The following is a 21,664-nucleotide window of genomic DNA, read 5'->3' on the forward strand; positions in this document are numbered from 1 at the left end:
CGCAACAATTTGTTTATTCCTAGTGCGAGTTTCCACTGAAAACCCGACCTTTAGCGGCATATGATCAAACAATGTACATGTAAAAGTACAAGAAAATTGAAACTAATCTTCGTCCCGTGGACTCTTATGGCCGTTCGCCTGCGACTTTCGATCTCGCTTTATTTCTCTCGTTGTCAAAAAGAAGCGCGAATGCACAAACTCACCCGAGGCGAATGCGCGCGAGTATAGGTAGAATTCCTGAGGACACACTCGGCATTGATTCCTGGACGCGCAAGCGCCGACCGGTGTGTCTTCACCTACTTCCATCGCTCCCGGTCGTCGGAGAATCCGCGAAAGTCCGGAACGTAACGCGGTCGTCTATTTTCGTTTTATCTGAAAAGGCGGCCGCCTCCCGCTGCTGGTCCCAGCCGAGGTAAGGAAACCGCACGCGAAGCGACCGGCCGCGGCACGCGTCTCGCGGCCAGGGCAGATCGGGGCATTCGGCGTGGAAGAGCAGCTCGCCGTTGAGTGCGAAGGACGATTCCTCCTCGGATAAGAGTGTTATTTTTGGTAGCAAAACGCAAAACTGGTTCTACGGCTTTAATTAAGACTATCGCGATGTCGAAGCCACGAGGTATACATGCGGTGTGACCATACATTGGTGCCTTTGTTGATGCATTGTAATTTGTAGCGATATAAGTCGATAAAACCAAATATTATCACGAATATATCACTTTAATTATTTCAACGTGATATAAAATTTTATATACCTTCCTCCTGAAACCAACAAAAGAATGTGAACAGAGAAATCTTGATTTATAATTTATATATTAATAATAAACTAATATTTTTCTTCAATTAGCAAAATAAAAGATATATCCTGATGTTTAATTTTCGGCAGGTAGACGGAAGAACGTTCGATGTCGGCTCTTCTAGATGTATGTGGAAATGATACCGGTTCGCCATCGATTTCGAAGGCTGATGATAATCTGTCCAATAGCGACGGGCCCCTGATTAAGAGCATCATTCGCCAAAATAGTTGCGGCAGCATGCATGCGAGGTGAATGAGAAAGCAATCACATTAGATTGTTAATAATAGCTCCTATGCAAGTATATATCTAAAGAAAGATATTTATAGTAAAATAAGTCAAATTATTAATATTTTTTTAGAAAGAGAGAATATTTTACTCAATTATACCCGTTTTTGCTTTACTACCAATGTATGACTTTGTTCCGCTTTATATTATCACAATGTATAATTAATGTTATTATATTTATAGAAAGAAATTAAATAAAAGATGGAAATAAATACTAATCGGAATTAATTAAAAAGTAATTAATTTCAATTAGTCAAAATTATCGGTGCAATGCAAGTTGTATCAAGTTAATTTCGGATGATTAATCTTCGGGCGATGTTAACAGGACAATCGCTTCCTCGTACGGCATGAGATCGATGGGCCAAAAATCCACGAAGAGGCGTTACTGCCTCTGGACGTTGACTTTGGTCCTAGCGATAATCGGCCTCTGCAATCTTTTCCTAAATATTACCGTCATCGCTGTTTTACGTATAAGTCAGGGAATGGAAGCTATGGAAGTAATCCCAGACGAAAATCTTGTCAAGTTCTACGGAAGAACAGATTTGGACAAGGTAGATATGCTAGATATACATATTTGTACATTTGAAATTTAAGAAGGATAACATATACATATATACGTAGACAAGAATATAAAAAAACTAAAATAATAAAAACTATCTCTCTTTTTAAGTATTGATATCACGTTTTTTCGCATTTCCTGAAGATATCCCTGCAGTCGGGCATCTGCCAGAGTTACGGTGACGAGCCAATGGAAATATCCGGCGACGAGGCTGGGGTGCACGTCGATATAAAGAGTCACGGACGCGCTCACGAAGCGCATCCGCACTCGAAGCTGGGCGTCCTACCGAACGGTACCACCATGTCGCAAGTGGAATCGTTCGAGGTGAAGGATCCGCGTACCGGCGCGACCTATTTCACCACGGACTTCCCGAACTTCGGTCTGCCGAGCGGCGTCAAGACGATCGACGTGAGGATCGCGGAGACCCATCGGATTACGTCGCCGGTCAACGAAAGCTTGGCAATCAAGTCCGACAACGAGGTCTCGTTGCACGGCGCGGAAGGCGTGCGCATGGAGAGCAAGGACATCGCGTGGAGCGCCGATCTCGATATCTTCTTGAAGAGCGTGAACGGCAGCATCGTGCTCGATGCCAAGGACGGCGTCTCCATCGACGTGGAAGATATCCCGGTAGCGCCGATGTTCCTGCAGAGCCCAACCACCAGTCACGAGCAGTACAAGGTCTGCGTGTGCATGCCGCAGGGCAAGCTCTTCAAGGTGCCGGTCCGGCCGGGCACCAGTTCCCGTATGGTTAATTGCGCGCGGGTCGCCAGAACCCCAGAAAACGATCCTTGCCTACACTAGGGGTTCCAAGTGAGGACTAATGTTTTCTACCGTACATTTCGTTACACGCTTAAGTGACATGCATATCACTGCCAAATTGCAAATGCATACGAAATATAAGCACGTTTCATATGTGTGCGTGATACCATGGGATGCACCATCAATAAACGTGAAACGGAATATTCGAAATATAAAGAAACTGGTCTCCCAACATATTTACATGTCGTAATACAGTTATTAACCAAATGTTTAAGGAAATCAGAAACATTTTTCGATCAAAAAAATTTACATGAGACTAATCTTCAGAGATCAAATCTCTTCCTGGCATTTATACAATCGTTGTTGAAAGTGTAGATGCTTAAAGTGCTATACGTGCGAAAGAAACGTAGAAGTAAAATAAGTTATTTAATCGGGTAGAGCGCACATTAATCTATACTTTATTTTATGTCAAATCTCACATTTCGTGAAACGCGTTTTCATCGTCGAATTGCCCATGATACGAATATCAACTTAAAAGTATAATTTTGTCAATGGAATTCAATTGTCATTGAAATGTATGTGTGCAAATATGTTATAAATACAATACGTTTTTTGAGAAACGTCGCCGAGAAAATAAGAGCATCACGTACAAAAGGAGGGACTCAGACAAAACGTTCCTACATTAACTCAAGATTCTAAACACTTTCCGTGATCATCTCCTCGTTGCTTTCGTCCATGTCTTCCTGCTGCTCTTGCTCCGTGGGTGGCTCATACGCCTTATCTAACGGGCTCGCCACTACGCCTCCTGCCCACACGCTCATCTCTACTGCAAGTTTGTTGGAGCCTTCCAGCAATGGTCTATAGCCACCATGAGCCAGTACGCGCAGCAGTGTTTGGGCAGTGAGGCATACGAGATCCTGTTGTTCGAGTGTCAATGCTGTATGCACGCGTATATTTCCACCCTCGCACGGGTCGGAGATACCTAAAACATGTCATTATACTTCATAGTAACTCTTAAAAAACTATATGATTAAGATATCTACGTTAATTATTTGGAATTGTAGAACGTGATTATAATTCCTGCAATTCATCGATCACGAAATTGTGCATGTTATTAGCATACGTTTCTTTTAGGGCTGGTTGTTCCAACCTGTTGGTAATCTAACTAATAGTTGAATCATATGTCTATCTTTGTTTAATGTAAAGGATAAACAAAGACATATATATGATTTAACTATTAGTTAGTTTACCAAAAGGTTGGAACAACCGACCCTTATTCTTGAAGTCAGGTGATTCGTAGTGATAACTGTCCCAATGGTAACGATAAAGATCTTCAATTCCAAAAACAAGCTATTAGTACCTGCTGATCCTGGGAGAAACAGTCCGGAAGCGAGCAATTGCAGCACTCTCTTGTAGGCTTGGTTTATCGGTAACGCTTGCCTGCTGGGATTGTTCATTATAGCATTATGTGCCAATAGATCTAGCATCCACGGGGATAATGGTTCCAAGCCTTCAAATTTGCTTCTAAGATCACGAAGTAGACGAATTAAAACCTTAATGCTAGAATGATGAGCGTTCTCCTCGAACCAACGAGAATGTCTGATAGCGGCAAGGTGGCCTACAAGTAATCACATATCTTCAGTAACAATTACTAAAATCTGTTGGCTGTAAAAGCGCGAGAATTACCTTGACAAATTTTGACATCCAAGTGTTGCTCCGATTCCAGCTTGCGTAGATTTTGGTGTAATGTAGTTATTAATACACGTACAGTGGCTTCATTGTTAGCAATATCAAATCCGCGCTCCGTCTGCATAACTCTGAAGATCTCCTTTGGGTTCACAGACTTCAGGTCATTATTGACTTTGTTCCCGAGTGCTTCCACTGCCGTTTTCGTCGGCAAAGTTTTGAGGATAACGACGATGTCAGCAACGTTGTGGCCCTTAATCATCGTACCTTTTTTAAAACTGCCGACTTGTCTTACTTCTTCCAATTGCTACATGTAAAAGCAAATAATACGCATAATTTATGATACAAGAGATATTAAGAAATAAAAATGTAGCTTACAATTATACAATAGAAGCATGTATACTTACGCAAGCCTCAAAGGTTCCTGGCGCAACAATCAGATTATCAAGGACACCCTGCAGTTTAGTTACAAGGTTTAAGATGGAACTCTGCTCCTTCGGCGTTGGACACATATCAGTATTTTTCTTCACGAGAGCTGACTGAAAGTCAGATTCATCCGGAGCAGGTTTAACACGTGGGAAAGCCGCCTCGCATAGCGTGTAGTCAAATGGGTGTCGTGGTAAAAATTGCTTTCGTGGAAAACCCATTCCACGTCCCATACCTCCTCGACCCCCTCTGATCATTCCTCCGCGACCACGTACCATGTTATTTCTGCAAGAAAAGAATATTAACAATAATTTTACATTCATATGTTGTATTACATATCGTACATGGCTTTGTACGCATAATTTCAAACAAATCTTAATTCAGAGAATAGTAAAATATAGTTTCTCTTCTTTGTTTATCCCAAAAACATAATAAAATTTCTATTTTCTAAACCTCCTAGCATTTATTTGTCTAAAATAATAATATCCGTAGAATTCGTAAAAACGTAGCAGAACAAAAATCAATATGACGCTTCCGGATAACCTAAGTTACGCGCGCGCGCGACACTCCTACGTGAATATCCGAGTATTTTCAGCACGTGCGTGAAATCAGGACATTTCTGCAGATTGGGTAAGTGACATACGTACCCAAAAGGCGCAAATTGGAAAGACGTGGTGACGGTTTATTAATAATGACCGAAAAAAAACACACAAAACTCGGCGTCCACCGCTGCGCCGTAGCTTGATGAAGCACGATTCCAGTATCCTATCCTAGCCTTTTGTGAATGGGCGCGTTCAGCAGACCCGCTCAGTAGCAGTCGAACGTGATTGGCTCTTACTTTTAGAACCAACCAATCAACGCAAAGTGTTGATAAGACGAACTCAACAGTTGTGTCTGGTTGTCTGCTGAACGCGGCCAATGATTGCGTGATTGCGAATATTGCGATTGATTTGACTAGCGCCATCTGACTGTCATTGCCGAAGTATCAATGGACTAATGATAACTTGATAACAGAGAGATTCTATCTGATGATAACATAGAATAGATCGACGCGATAAAATAAATTTTTAACGAAAAAAGAATATTTTACGTTAGACAGAATATACTTCAGTTACACATTCAATGTTAGGAATGTTTTTCTACATACTAGAATAGTTACTTCCGATAGCTCCGATTCGAACGCGAATTGCGTTTAAATGGCTGTTTTAGAAAGAATTGCGACAGCTATATATAGTGTTCAAAGCTATAAAGCTATAAAGCTAACTTCGTGAGCGGCTGTCGTAGCATATTTTGACAGTTGTGTGTAATATTAGAGGGGCCTTTTCATGCTGACGCTCGAAGCTTGATTTAGGGCGTCAAAACTGGTCACGTGACCAACTTCATCGGTTAAGAAGGTGAAATGGCATCAAATATGCGAGCGTCGAAACAAGCGAGCGTCAAGCGTCAAAGCTGAACACAGTTGAGCTTTTGCCATTTGATGCTGGAATTAAAAAGACTGTCACGTGACCTATCACGTGATCAAGTTTGACGCCCAAATCGAGCGTCGAGCGTCAGCATGAAAAGGCACCTTATAAAGCTAAATAGCGCGCGCGAAGCGCACATCTGTGATGTCTATTTGTATAAAATACACATGCAATAAGTCTTCAATTTGAAAACAAGATAACTAACGCATAGGCATATTTTGCATTCAGTCGACGATCTTGCAACTTAAAATCACATCGTATATAGGCATCGTAGCGTAACGTAAAGATGGTGAAAATTCGCAGAGGATGGTACTTGATGGACAGAAAGACGGAAGAGGATGACAGAAGGATAAAGGACGAGAAGGAAGCTGCATTGGAGGCGAGACGAGCATCGATGGTAGAGCGATGCGACAACAAAATCGCACGACGTCGTTCGCAGGCCGAGCAACGAGAAGCCGTTTTGGCGGAGGAATTATCACGTGCCCGAGCAGCCGATGAAGCGAAACAAGCAGAAATTGAATTGGCGGATAGACTGGCTGCCGAATTGTCGCGACGTAAAAGTAAAGATTTACGAATTGTACCTCGCGACCTCATCGAGAATTGCAATGTTCATCTGCGAAAAAATATACAATTATATCATATTCTTTTTTCTCGTATTACATTGCGCTTCACGGAGACTTTTATCCTAACGGATATATACAAAACTGAATTTCTTTATGAATCATAGATGAAAAAGTAAAACGCGCGCTAAAATTAGATCGAGTAAAATCCTCCGCGCGATCACCACCGAGTTGTGTCCTGAGTGAAGCCCGATCGCGCCTAATAGAGGAGAAAGTTCGTCTGGAAGCGAGTCAAACGGAACTATCGAGGCTCTGGCACGACGACAAAACCGTCGAGAAGCTGCAACAAGCCGAAGATGAAAGAAAGAAGCGGAGTTCGCGTGATGATCTGCAGAATCAATTGGCGGACGATCGTCGACGAGTTCAACAAAGAAGAACCGAGGAGAAAGAGCAGGATCGTAAGATGATGGAGCGAGCGATACGGAAGACTCGGGAAGAAGATGCAAAGATGAGGAAGAGGAAGGAGAACGACGCGATTCTTTTGAGAGCGGAGATGGCCGCATCTTTGGCGGCTAAGAAAGCGTGGGAAAGGAAATATAATGAAGCGTTGAAGGACGAAGACGAGAGGATTGCTCGCATAATCGCGGAGAAGGAAGCTCGACAGGAGAAAGAACTCGATGTGAAGGTAAAATTGGGTTTCTCCTGAATTTATAAGAAAAAGTTTTCAGTGTTTGCGTTTTTCGTTGTGTAGACAGAACTTCGTGCAGCGAGGGAAACGGCGATAGATAATGTAGCCAGAGAACTGCTGACTAACGTGCGCAAAGAAAGAAAGAAGCAGGAAATCGATAACGAATTGTATCGGGAAGAACAGAGGAGCAAGTGGACGAAACAATCGGTCAAGATATCAAGAAAGCAATGTGCTGAATCCTTCCAAGAAATAGTAAAGCTTGATTCAAATTATTCAAATATTTATTACCACGATTCGCTCGCATTATGGATAACGTGTTAGAAATTCATATAAAAACGTTCTAAATCTTATTGAAGGCGAAACAGAAAGCTGAACGCCGCGTAAAGCGAGAGATGAAGCGACCGATGTCGCGTTTGCGCGATATTTAGCCGAAGGACGAAAGAAAGAGATCGAGAGACAAAAAGAAGACAATAACGCACGATACGCAAGAAGTAAATTTGCGTTAATGTTATATATTCTAATATTTATGTGGTTTTGAATTATGGAACATATCCATGCTATATAGTTTCAATCTACACGTCAAAAATTCTGAAAATGCTAGAAATTAATATTAGACAATCATATAATAAAATTATATTACAGAAATTTTCAATATGGAAAGGAATTAAAGAAAGCCATAACAAATAACAGAGTTACTTACGCTATGGATATTTTGGAACGGCAGTCTGAAAATCGTGTGCATGATAAAAATTCAAATCAGTTGACTGCAACGAACGCAAAACAGTCTAACGATAGAAATGATAGTAACATGATAGTAAAAAAAAATGATGATTGACATCAAAGGCTGTGCTGTTGATACGAATTTGCAATTAATACATCTGACATAGGACTCTCTAAAAATTTACGTCGCAAATAAAAAGTGTGAGATTTATCAGGCATGGCACAAAATTTCAGTAGAAAAATGTACAAATACGTAACAATAAAATCAATCATATATATACATATCTATATGTATAAATGCTTCGAGGAGCCAAAAAAATAAAAAATAGAATTAAATTCAATTAACACATCTATATAGTATAATTCCGCTTTTTTAATTAAAAAGAAAATTTTAATAATTTTTATTAATTAATATTAATGTAAATTTTAATTGGTATTATTTAAATTATTATATATTTTTATAAAAATATATATATAATTTATAAATAATTCATGAATTAGTACTTTGTACTAAAATTATTTTATATTCTTTATATACAAATAGTATATTACACTACAAGGGCCGAAAGTTGAATTTTATATTTATTGGAATAAATGATTCATTGTGTCCAAAAATATACTTTCTATACATATAATTATTTTTTATGTGTTCTATAATATAATTAAATCATCATTTCTTTTTTTTCTCTATTACATTATTTTAAAAATAATATATAAGTATTGTTATCATGAATTGCTTACTTTTCTATAATTTACAATGCAAAAGCGTAATTATGGCAAGAACTTTTGTATTAACTTTTTACATATCTTTTAATTATTTTGCTATATAAAAATGAGATGTCACATGATGTTTTGGTACGAGATTTCACAAAAGTTATTACATGAGTTGTCACATTTGTGAACACATGAATTGCCACCTGTATTGTCACATGAGTTTTCATCAGAGATTTTTCAATAGGGATCCCATTAAATTAAATTTTATTCAATCCACGATATAGCATCAAAAATTTAACTCATCGAAATAACATCGATTTCAATTCCCGATTAATTTAAGACGGGATATAACACAGCTCGGTCTTAAAAGTAAAAGCACGCTTCCTTAAAATTTAAGCAATTTTGTCTAAGGGTTCATGTAAAAGTAACATCACATCTTCTTATGAATTAAGTACATTTACGGGAGCGTGTGTATGTATGTGTATACATAATACAAATACATATATATATATATATATATATATATATATATATATATATATATATATATATATATATATATATATATATATATTAGATCAAGCATTATCGTCTGTCAAAGATAGGTTTCAAATACTTAAAGAATATAACGATATATTTGGATTTATGTATAACTTCGACGACATCTCTGATGAACTATTATTAACATATTGTAAAAACTTAGAATTGAAATTTTTTGATAAGAAACGAAGTGAATCAGATATTGATGGAACTGATTTATATCATGGAATTAAATCTTTAAAATTAGATTTAAAATTAGATAAACATTTAGTAAAACCTCTATATTTTGTGATATATACTTGAAAATAATATACAAATAACATTTCCAAATATATTTATTGCTACAAGAATATTATTGACACTTTCAGTATCGTCGAGCAAATGCTTTTTTACAAAATTAAAAATTATAAAAATTCTGTACGATCCACAATGCTGCAGGAACGACTCGAAAATTTATCAATAATATCTATATAGAACACGAAATATTAAATAAAATAGATATACGATTTAATATCAAAATTTGCATTGCAAAAAGCTCGTAAAAACTGTTTTGTAATATTGATTTTTAATATATTGATTATTGTAATAATAAAATATTAATATAATAAAATATAAAAGTTTATTGTATTTTGTTGGAGTTTATCAATTGTATAAATTTCATCTATCTCTATTATTTATTAATATATAAAAATGCATAAAATGTATGCACACTTTATTGAGGCGGCGAAATTATTTTTGTACGCGAGCGGCCAACTCTCTTTGCACGCCACTGCATCCTAGATCGACCTTCCTCCACTACGTAGTTTTATGTCCGATTCGGGATTATTCACCAAGAAGACTCGTGTTTCATCAGGTAATAAAATATTTAATCTGCTGCACGCTACACGTGCCTGATCCAATAGATCACGTTCCGTGCAGTCCTCGTTCGGTATGTCAAACGTAATTAGTCTAGTCTTTGTTCGCTTATGACTAACTTCACTAACATTTTTGCCGTATCTCCTTTAATTTGATGCTGAACTATGGTATTTGCTAGGTCGTATATTAAACATATGTTTAATATACACAGGGTGTTTAAGCAGGAATCGGCAATATTCCAGAAGATGATAGTATATTGATGATTTTAAGTAAAAAGAGTCATATAAACATGGGTCCTATGTCTAACGGTTATCGAGATATTCTAGTTATAACGTGAAAAAAAGGCACCATGCGTAAGAAGGGGGAGAAATAAAAGAAAAACTGACAACGATGTGCAGTTGTAAGCCAACACACACACACGCGCGCGCGCGCGCGCACGTGTGTGTGTGTGTGTGTGTGTTTAATATACATTAATTTTTATCTTTCTTTCATTGTTTGACTCGTTACCTGACTCGTTATCGATCAGTTGGAGTGGTGAAAATTTACATCCTCTCGCGCTAAGTACTGTTTCAGTTTGCCCACACTGGCTAAAATTAAACCGAGAAATGGCGGTGACGGTTTTAACGGCCTCGATAGATATTCAGGATGAAATTGAGTAGCTACATAATAACTATGTCCTTCCAATTCGGCAATTTCCATTCGTATATTTTTATCGTCACGACCTACAAGAATGTTTGATTGCTTCATATTACTTTAATTATTTACCACTAATCGCGCATTATATTTAACAAAAAAAGATTGTAATTTTATTAAGAGATGCGATCTAACTCACCTACGAATTTTAAACCAGCTGCTTCTAAATCATTGACGTAATCTGGATTTATCTCATACCTATGCCTATGTCTTTCTTCTATAACATCGTTATTATCATACAATTTCTCTGAAGAATAAACGGTTATAAATTAAAAATATCGCTAGAGAAAAGAAAATTTAACTCATACAATCTCAACAAATCTTGTTACTTACTTAAAATAGAATTATTGTTGTAGAATCGTGTTTGTTTTTTGCCCAGCCTCATCGTTCCACCCATCATACCTTGAGTGTGCTCTGGCATATCTATCACTACGGGACTATTAGTATCCGGATCGATCTCTGTGGTATTCGCCGTTTTAAGATGTAAGACATTTCGCGCAAATTCAATTACAGCCGCTTGCAAGCCCAAACAAATGCCAAGGAACGGCTTATCCTTCGTTCTGCACCATTCGCAGGCCCTCATCTTTCCCTCCATTTCTCTTTTTCCAAACCCACCCGGTACAATAACGCCGCTAGATGCAACGAATACATTTTAATTTTCTATCGAAAATTATATAATCTTATATGATCAAGAATTATGAACATATATCGAGAAGTAGAATATAATAATATTATATTGAAACATATTTACTTGCTCTCGCAGAGCTGTTGCCAAGCTTCGTGATATAGTTCTGGCTTATTCTTCGATAATGCAGTTTGTTCTAAATTAGTAGCTTTTATAAACTGTAAACAATAATCCAATATATATAATCATGCGTGCGTAGCGTGTATAGCATAAATACAATATACTTTTTAATAATTGCGACACTCTACCGTCAAATTCAATTTATATCCGGCTTCAATGGAAGCATGTTGCAACGCTTTCGTAACGGAGGCATAGGCGTCCTCGAGTTCCGTGTATTTACCCACTATAGCGATGTTGACATCTTTCCGCAAATGATCCACGCGTTCAGCTAGATCCCGCCATTTTCGCATAAAGCAACGCGGACGCGGCACTCCGATATTCAGTTTCAATTGTTCATTGAGGACTTCTATTACACCTTGATTTTCCATAAGAAGTGGCACTCGATATATACATGTTAAATCGTGAATAGTTATAACCTGGCTGAGTCGTAAAATTTAAAGATATGTTAATCATTCATGTTTTCATAACAATATATATCCTGCAACGATATTGTAATATACTAAAATATATATTTTCTAATCTTACCCGCTCCGGGGCCACATCGCAGAATTTTGAAATTTTCTCTTTGATCTTATTGTCAATGGGGTTTTCCGACCTACAGACTATAAGATCGGGCGACAAACCTAATCCTCGTAGCTCTCTGACACTAGTTTGCGTCGGCTTGGTCTTGTGTTCACCCAGCTTTTCTGGCTAAAAGATAATCATATTTCTACAACACCGATTGGTAACACATACCACAGATGCGGATTGGATTTCTCGAGTCGACTTCCTGTAAATTTTTGGCCGCTGAATTCGAATCTATCAGTGAAATTTTTCTATCGCGTCAGCTTCATCACCTATTTTGTCATTTGTCAAAAAATGATCTATGTTTTTTTTTAGCATTTAATTATATATCCTCAATTTTTTTCCAAAACCACAGATGTGATAGAAAAATGACAGAATCGGATTCAGTGGTAAAAAATTTACAGGAAATGACTCGAGAACCCCAATCCACATTTGATATGTCGACCAGTGTAATTGTTCAGAAGAAGTTGGTCCCGTAAAAATTGCTCACGGAGTTTTGTAAAAATTATTCGTGCACTTATCATTGAACACACTTGTAAAAGAAATATTTATATGGAAATGTAAAGATCGTAAAGCATGGAACAGTTACCTGCGGCACTAAAGACACATGGGCCACGCAAAAGTTTTCCTTGTTCACTCTACGTTGAAATTGTCCGAATGCTTCTACAAACGGCCTTCCAGCTATATCCCCTATTGTGCCTCCTAATTCCACTATGCACACCTATAAAATTATTAACATGCAATTAGAATAATTATATTATTATGAATTTATACGTATAAAAATTAGGTAATTATGCATAAAAGGGGCCTCCTCTCCAATTTCAATGACTTTGAGATATGTTGTCAAGGTCACCCTCCTGAGTGATCTTGCATAATTACCAAAAATTATTTAAGAAATATTATTAAAATTTATATTCGTAAATCTAAATAATCTTGTGCCATTATCTAATTGTACATAATAATATTAATAATAATTTGATGTATTAACTATACCTCTGGTATAGCTTCATCTTTTGTTACAGATTGATTCGCGATTTTTTCCACCCATTCCAGAATAGCATCGGTGAAATGGGGCACCACTAAAAATAAGAAACGAAATATTGCTTTTCATCAGCTTATATAACACATCGTACTCATTGGATATCTGCAATATTATAAATAAACTTGTAACCTTCTACTGTTTTGCCTAAGTAGTCTCCTCGTCTCTCCTTCGTAATAACGTACTGATAAATTTTTCCAGACGTTATGTTATTGTCCTTGCGAAGAGTGATGTCCAGGAAACGTTCGTAATTACCGAAATCCAGATCCACTTCCCCGCCATCGTCGAGTACATAAACTTCACCTGTTTCACAGTAAGGAGAGACTGTACATTTATAGAAAAGAAAGACAGCAAAGGTGCAAAAACAAAAGCGGATGCGTCTACAGGAAACCAGTAACATAAGAATGTTTTCTTTCCAGGAATACCTACTGGATAACTGCTTGAACAATGAGATAGATGATAAGCATCATATTTCATTGGAAATTATATAGAAACCATTCTTAACAAGTAGCAAACATAACTATACCAGCATAAACGTTCATAATGCATAGTTTACAGCGTTTTCGCGTATGACCAAAGACTGTTTCCTAATATTGCTTTTATTGCTCCGAATACGAATATACTAACAAGAAAAATTCCACAGGTCTAGAAATGCTACTATTGCAATTTCAAAATGTTGCAATAAATAGTAAGTACCACAATTTCAGGAAAAAAAGTAACAGCTAGTATAAAAATAAAAGAATACAACATTTTATGTTTGCAATAATTTCATTTATAATTCAAAATATTAAAAATGTGTGTATGAGACTTTTGCTTATAAGCTTTTGGGTCCGTTTCTCTTGGAAAAGACCAACAATAATTACCCATCATGTTTTTATCCCGCTATCCTTGATAACGAGCCTCCATAACTGCTATAAGTCTCCATAATTCTATTTATAGTCATAATCCATTTGTATTGCCACACACACACACACACATTAGCCTAAGATGTTTTAAATATATTTCAATTTACTTTAATATCTTATATTTTATACTTAAAAAAAATTAAATAAGATGTGGATATCTTTCCTTCAAATGTATGTTATAAATATATAACTTTAAAAATTTATGGGCTTTACTGATTATATATATATATAAACAAAAATAAAATTTTAAAAAATAAAATAAAAATGTTGTTGGCTATATGAGAATATCGTTAGACCTTTAATTTGTTTACAAGATCTGACGAGTATATTTATTTCTTTAATCTCATCGACTTGAGAGAGAGAGAGAGAGAGAGAGAGAGAGAGAGAGAGAGAGAGAGAGAGAGAAATATAATTGGAACAAAAATGGAAAGATGTAAGGGAGACGGTCGTTGGCCAGCAACGTGACAAGACGTAATCGCGAGCGTGCAGTTATTTTGTAGAAGAAAAATTTATATATATTAAATCATTTTTTAAATAAATTTAAGAAACGAGTTTTCTTTTCTACCATCAATTCGCCGTATAAAGTGAACTAATGTAATTGTACTTTAACAATAAGGATAACATGTAACAAGAAGACTATCCTGAACATATTATATATATTAGGACAAATAATTCAGTAATAATCTTATCCTAATCGCAGTCAATTTAAAGATATCTAATTTTTTATAAAAAATATTTAAATTGACAATAAGGTAATCATAAATAAAACATAATTTTAAACGTAAGCCTTAATTTTTTATTTTAACAAAAATTCTTTAAATTAACTTTAACGGACCCCGTAAAGGACCCCGCACATATCACATGGAAAAATGGTCTCCCGTCGAATTTACTGAAATTGTAGTGTAAGGATGGTCGAATAATTCGAAAGAGATGATTCTTGGGAATAATGTATATTTAATAGTCTTTGGTATAACGGTGTCTTTCGGAACAAACGTAACTGCGACTGGCTCGACTGGAATACTCAGGTTTCACGTACCTAGACCTTCAACGGTCGTCGTGCAGGTCCGTGCAAGTCGAGTCTAGTCGAGTCTTGAGAAGAGTCCAGTCGAGCTAGTCGCAGTTACGTTCGTTCCGAAAAACACCATTATACCGAAGACTATTAAATATAGATTATTCCCAAGAGTCATCTCTTTCGAATTATTCGACCATCCTTTTACAGTAGTATGATGTAGTTCATAACGTTCTGTCGAAAGTTCCAATGAGTCCGAGGTAAAAAACTGGACAGTTTCCGAGATACGGAGGGTCAAAGGTCAATCATATGGAAAAATGGCCTCCCGTCAAAGTTGTTGAAATTGTAGTATGATGTATAATGTAGTTCATGACGTTCTGATCAAAAGTCCCAATGGGTCCGAGGTAAAAAATGGACAGTTTCCGTTATACGAGAGGGGGGGGGAATAAAAAATCAATAATAGTGCCTCATTCGAAAATTCTATTCTTTGTGTATATTACGAAGCTACGTTCACACACAAATACACAAACATACGCAGAATGGCACATACGCACACAAAAACACTGCTCACATACGGATATACACAAAGAATAGAATTTTTGAATGAGGCACTATTATTGACCTTTGACCCCCCCCCCCCGTATCTCGAAAACTGTCCATTTTTTGACCTCGGGCCCATTGGGACCTTTTGATCAGGACATCATAAACTACATCGTACTATACAATTTCAGCAAGTTCGACGGAAGGCCATTTTTCCATGCGATGTGTGCGGGGTCCTTTGTAATTGTGTTTTTCTCTTTAGCTTTTTTTCCTTTTATTTATATTTTTTGCATTTTTTTTCTTCTGTTCAAGATTTATATAAATATGAGTTTATTTAATTTAGTATAATGATATTTTAGTTATTGATCAACTTGACGATATCTGATATATTTTGCAGAAAAATATTTAATAAACGACAATATAATCACAAATAAAACATAATTTTAAAGGTAAGCCTCATACCTTTTGATCCTAACAAAAATTGTTTATTACATAAACATTAAAAAGTATAACGGATTCTTCGCATGCAGGCGACATTATCAAGGTAACAATATTGTAATTTAAAATTTCCGCTTCCCATTTACATTTTTGCGGATGAAACAAATAAATTTAGAAAGCGATAACGAGATTCGCTAACTTGTCAGCTAAATCATTCTACTGCGGTGATTGAGCACCGAAAATGCAACCGGAAAGAGTCCGGGAGCGACTTGGATCTAACTCCGATTAATTTAATCGACGATTAACTTATCAAGCAATATTATTTCTTGACACATTCTTCGATATATGGAAAGAGGATCAGATTAGAAATTTTGTTTCGGTCGGATCCCGCCGGTTGAATTAAAGTCAATTTCTACCAATGTGGATTAACTTTAATCTCGATTTAATTTACTTTTTGTCTTTTTCTAATGTTTATTTTTAAGTACCAACGTAGATTAACTTTAATCTCGGTTTAACTTACTTAAAGTATCTTTTCTTAGTTTTGAAAATTAGAAGAAGATAAAAAGAGTAAGTTTTAGTTAAATCGAGATTAAAGTTAATCTACGTTGAGATAGAAATAAACACAAATCATGACCAATCGCAGTTGATTATTCTGCTGAAATTCGACTGTATAATTGATCAATGTTTTAAGGCTTAAAAACATCTATTGTAAACCGGGACTAAAATTAGAAAAGGATAAAAAGTAAGTTAAGCCGAGATTAAAGTTAATCGGCATTGGTAGAAATGGACACATTAATCGCTGATTAAAGTTAATCGGAGTTTAATCAGAGTCGCTCTAAAGACGTTTCTGTACTTCTGTAGAGCGCAGGCATGGAGACACACGAATCGAACCTAAAATCCAAGAATCTTCTATCTATGCGTTACGTTCCATGCGTCATTGCATGCGGTTGTTCGTCTGGACGGGCTTTAAGGGGAGATATACACCTAGGAGGCCGAAAAAAAGGTCATTTTTGCGAATTTTTTTAAGGAAAACTATTTGAAATTTCTGATTGGGAGTTTTTCTATCTAAAAGTATACACATTCAAGAATATGTCCAATTTTTTTTATTAAAAAAAATCAAAAATTGACGAGGTTGTGGTATAACCTTTGGAGCGCCGTAAAAAAATCCGGGTAAACGGTACCCACTGGCGTTTCTTCAAAAATCATCTGAAACAAAAAAACCAAAAAGATTATTAAATTAGATACTATAATCTAGTACTTGTCATAGCCGATTTTGAAAATATCGATTTATGACAAAATGGCGGACGTTTGAACATAACATAGCGATTTTTCGACAAAAAATGAGTTATTATTTTGCCTATAAAACAAAAACTAAGCAACGAAAAAAAAATCCTATGACAAGTACTAGATAATGATGTATAGAATAACCACAAAAAAATTCAAGGCGATCGGTTCATTGGTTTTCGAGAAATTTTGGGTACCGATTTGAAAAACGTGGTTTTGAGAAAAACGCGTTTGAAAATTTGGGAATGAATAAATCATGAAATTTGTCAACTTACATGGAATCATCGATACCAGCTCCACAGTGTAGGTCATCTGCAGTCAACGGAATGTTCATATTGGCTAAATTTTGTTGTCGGCGCCGTATTCGTCCTTCTTTCGTCTGTTCTTGCGCTTGCAGCTCGGCTTTCGCTATGCGAGTTTCGTCTTCTTGCGCAGCGTACAAGTGCGCGCCTGATCCGACCGATATTCCTAACACGTTCATGACTTCTAACAATGACGTGACACCATTGTTGAACGTGCATGTTGCAAGAAATGCAGCAATGTTAACAATTTTGGCCCCGCTGTGCATCGTTTTTGGAGCTATCTTCCAAATCAGTTGGTTGAAGCTCTCATTGCTGTTTTGTGTGTATCCGCCAACACAGCGTTCCAACAATTTGTTATTGCTGAGGTTTTCGTAAATTGGTTTGATGGAATCTAACACCGTTTTTGGCAATGCTGAATAATTGTGACGGAAATTCTTCAGTTCTCCTTTAGCTTTCGCTTGTTGCGCTCTCGGAGACGGTTCACTCTCTCGGCTGTAACTTCGTTATTTATCGAGATATTGACTTGCAATTTTAATCAGATATTTTTGAGACCTCAAGCTTCAAGAAAATGCAAAAAAAGAAAAATCGATTTTTTTGACCATGCTAGGTGTATATCTCCCCTTAACACGTCGAACAACGTGACGACTGACGACTGACGACAGCGACATAGCGTAGAAAATGGCGACGCGGCACATGGCTGGAAATTTTACCGCCACAAAAGGATCGCCGGGTCGCGGCGTTCGATCGGCCGATTTTCGCGCTTTATCACACAACTGTAAGTCAGATCATTCCATTCGGACGGCAAATTGATTCCGTTCTCTTTGTCGTCGGCGCCGAAAAGACCGGGGGCGAACGGACGGAATTTCGGCGCCGACAAAACCATTCGAATTTAACCTCATCGATTCCGCGGTTCATCGATCTTTCGAATAAAATGTAATAATTAAGTAATTCTTCGCTAGGAAATAATTCGAACGTAAAACATCGCGACGATAATGAAGAGAGAAATCAGGCGGGGAAGGGGGGGGGAGAGGGCTAAGTTTCGAATTATCAAAACGCCCCGCAATTGTTCGGATCGGCATTCGGCACCGAGGTGTGAGTTTTCCGGAAAATTGAGAGAGAATATCCCGCTAGATGAATATCCCGCCGATTTTCACGACGTTGTGACGTCACAGCGCCGCGCTGCTCACCGTGCTCGTAGGGCGAGAAGGTTCCAGCGTCGATGTTAAGGTAGAGATCGATTTTGATGAACGTTACGCGGATGTTGCAGTGCTTGAGGATGGTGCCGAACGAACTGGCGACGACACCCTTGCCCACGCCGCTGATCACCCCGCCGGTCACCAGAATGTACTTCATCTGCTAATTCGTGAGACGAGACGTGCACCACGCGAGAGAGAGATTCGTTCGCAACGCGCGCGAAAGTCCTCACACTTCCGCGGTCCAGACGGTCCGGTCTCCTGCGATCCCCGAAGCGTACTGAATTGAATGAAACCGAACCCCGACTGGCCGACTGGCGACTGGACGGAAATACGGAACCAAATGAACTTGGAACTTGGGATCACTGAACCATACGGACCGGAAACCAGAAGCGCATCGGACGGAACGCAGAACTGCGCAGAACGACACGAGTACCCGCGCGAGTACGGATCGAGTGACGAATGAAGCAGGACCGCGGGACACGTGCCATTAGAGCCATTAGAGTGCCTGAACGAGAAGCGTAAGTACGTGCTGGCATAAGATATTACGAGTGAGGAACAGAAGTAGAAAAGCGGAGGAAAATAAAAACGTAAGTAGAAAAGAGGAAGGAGAAGGAAGAAGGTGGCGGGCAAAATAAGGAGATAAAAGAATTGAAGGAGAAGGTAGAGAGATTAAAAAGAAAGGTGTGTAGGATGGATCAGAGCGCGGGCAAAAGGAAAGAGGGATGACAGTGAAGAGTAAGAGTAAGTTGGTAAAAGGAAATGCGGTGGGAAGAAGATTATGAAAGCAACGACGACGAGAAAAGAAAGAAGAACGTGATAATAAGAATCGAGAAGGAAAGATGGAATTACGCATAATCTGGCAGTAGCTTTACGAACTCGAACATCCATATACAGATCGACTTTGTAATTCGCCCAATTGCTAATTATCCCACGCGTAATGAGTTAATGATTGTAAGATCGACAAAATTTATATAAATTTATAAAATTTTAAATGTAATAGAGTACAATCATATATTTATACCTTCCTTTGATCGATCTAATGTTATAATGTAATGATGTAATGTGTATTTTCTCTTGTCAAATTCGAACTTGTTGATGGAATAACTTTACACCGCGATGCTCGTTTGGTCGCTAATCTCCTACTTTGATAACAGGAGCTTTATTGCCGCCTATTAAGTAAAAAAAACATTTCTTTGGTGCACGAGTCAGTCCGTTTGGCAATTGTAAAATTTCATTATTATTCTGTATTTCCAAAAGTCCCATAGAAGCACCAGGCATGAAACACACAAACGATAAACGAACAAACGACTTTGAAAATATTTTATCTTTTTACTTCTTTTCAAATATTGTTACAATTCTCTAAAATAAATTCTAAATGCGAAATCAAAAAGATTCAACAGTTATCTTAAATAATCGAATTTTATTCCTAGTACGGTAGAATAATTACCTTTATATTGACAACAAATTGAGAAACGTTACTTATATGTCTATACTATCTATATCGTCTATCTGCACGCATGTAAGATGTAAGTATATTGTATAAAATACTCTCAAGTTTGAGAACTACGTTTTCAACACAATGCTGCTAGTTTCCGGACCGTATTCAAGTCACGAAGGAACATTTGTACAGTCCGCTTAGTACGGGGTTGAACAAGCGGATCCGATACGAGTTCATCCGAGTCCATCGCTTTCCATCGCTGCACATTAAAACGCATGGAATGACCATTTGTTGAATGCGTTTTAATACGCGTTTTTTCAATGTCTTTATATATACCAAAAATTTGCGCTTCTATGGATGTTAATCTCGAATCGATGTGACATTGAGAATGCTCGATATGCTCCAACAATCGCATTCAGCATTCAGCTGGGTCAATCGATGTCTCAAGTTCTGGTATTATAAAAGGCTGCGGAAGCGCGGAGACTTCATTTTTTACGTTGGTTATGCTTGATTCTTTGTTGAACGTTGTTAACAGGCGATCCAGATTTGAGATTCTCCGATACGGGATCACCAATATCAGTTTTCTTAGCTAATTAGGTAAAGCTTGTGCAGTTATTTATTTATTTATTTGTGTTAAAATTTCAGTCCTGTGAAATAAAAATATAAAAGACTGAATAAATACTTTTTTTTTACCTGCACTCTCCGTTTTAATGTCTGGCGCGGCACTGTTTTCCTCTTTTATGTCCGAGTTGCCACCCGTTAATGCGTCTAAAAGTATATGACTGTCCTTTGAATTCGAGCCTTCTTTCTTGCTGATAATCCTGGATTCATCAGAATGCGTGCTATCTTCTTCCACAATTTTCATCAATTCTGAATCGGAAGCGATTGATTTTTCAACGTGATCGTCTTTCACAGACAGCTTGATATTTGCCTTCGTCTCGACACGTCGCGGAATCTCCGAATTTATATCGGCAAAACTCGCCGCTTTAGTTATTTCCATCACTGGTACCGGTTCCATGTCTGTCACAGTAACCAAAAAGGAAAGTTAAAGAACTAGAAATTTTAGATCGCATAGATCGTGAAAATAGTCGGCCCGAGCTCGTGCGGAGAATAAGGTAAAAATGGGAAATTTAACTCGCGGTTCTGTTCGTCATATTTACGTTCGATCCCGACGACGATGGTTGTATTAATCGTTCCATGGATAAACACTAGGCAAATAAAAAAAAGAAGACATCTTGCATGGTTTTCCACATCTTAATAATTATCCCGAATCATACTGCCCGTAAAAAGTGTGTTCGCGGAGCGCGCAATTTAAGGTTTTTGGAGAGGTCCTATAAACGATTGGGACTTATTGTTTGCGCAGGGTTCTTCTGTAAATGCCTTGAAAAGAATTCTTCTGTCGTTT

The 21,664-nt window shown here is 37.5% G+C and overlaps 2 protein-coding genes, 1 long non-coding RNA gene and 1 pseudogene across 6 annotated transcripts; 1 reads left to right on the forward strand and 3 right to left on the reverse strand.

The window, feature by feature from the left end:
* Positions 1–25: 25 nt before the first annotated feature.
* On the forward strand, positions 26–3,052 carry Scgbeta (sarcoglycan beta). 3 transcript variants are annotated; one of them, XM_077417078.1, is made up of 4 exons: positions 26–613; positions 885–1,039; positions 1,402–1,627; positions 1,780–3,052. In XM_077417078.1, the coding sequence occupies exons 2-4, from the start codon at positions 900–902 to the stop codon at positions 2,434–2,436; spliced, it is 1,023 nt and encodes a 340-aa protein (XP_077273204.1). In that variant the 5' UTR covers positions 26–613; positions 885–899; the 3' UTR covers positions 2,437–3,052. The 3 variants fall into 3 exon arrangements, with proteins under 3 accessions (XP_077273204.1, XP_077273202.1, XP_077273203.1); XM_077417076.1 differs by having other exon boundaries at positions 27–613; positions 881–1,039; XM_077417077.1 differs by having other exon boundaries at positions 28–412; positions 881–1,039.
* Positions 2,830–5,305, reverse strand: LOC143903468 (interleukin enhancer-binding factor 2 homolog). Its single transcript, XM_077417074.1, has 5 exons — positions 5,154–5,305; positions 4,488–4,791; positions 4,081–4,387; positions 3,755–4,012; positions 2,830–3,376 (listed from the first exon to the last, which is right to left on the reverse strand). The coding sequence occupies exons 2-5, from the start codon at positions 4,782–4,784 to the stop codon at positions 3,090–3,092; spliced, it is 1,149 nt and encodes a 382-aa protein (XP_077273200.1). The 5' UTR covers positions 4,785–4,791; positions 5,154–5,305; the 3' UTR covers positions 2,830–3,089.
* A 4,105-nt stretch (positions 5,306–9,410) lies between these two features.
* LOC143903466 (CTP synthase-like) lies at positions 9,411–19,779 on the reverse strand (annotated as a pseudogene). The gene is made up of 10 exons (XR_013258721.1): positions 18,813–19,779; positions 13,280–13,450; positions 13,102–13,187; positions 12,698–12,829; positions 12,070–12,234; positions 11,673–11,960; positions 11,491–11,582; positions 11,073–11,371; positions 10,879–10,986; positions 9,411–10,768 (listed from the first exon to the last, which is right to left on the reverse strand). The product of XR_013258721.1 is annotated as a CTP synthase-like (transcript).
* Positions 17,128–18,244, reverse strand: LOC143903427 (uncharacterized). The gene is made up of 2 exons (XR_013258716.1): positions 17,599–18,244; positions 17,128–17,245 (listed from the first exon to the last, which is right to left on the reverse strand). It is a non-coding gene; the product is annotated as an uncharacterized LOC143903427 (long non-coding RNA).
* Positions 19,780–21,664: the final 1,885 nt, after the last annotated feature.

The sequence above is a fragment of the Temnothorax americanus genome, unplaced genomic scaffold (genome assembly GCF_048541705.1).
Source record: "Temnothorax americanus isolate GAGA-0224 unplaced genomic scaffold, ASM4854170v1 Scaffold47, whole genome shotgun sequence".
Lineage (NCBI taxonomy): Eukaryota > Metazoa > Arthropoda > Insecta > Hymenoptera > Formicidae > Temnothorax > Temnothorax americanus.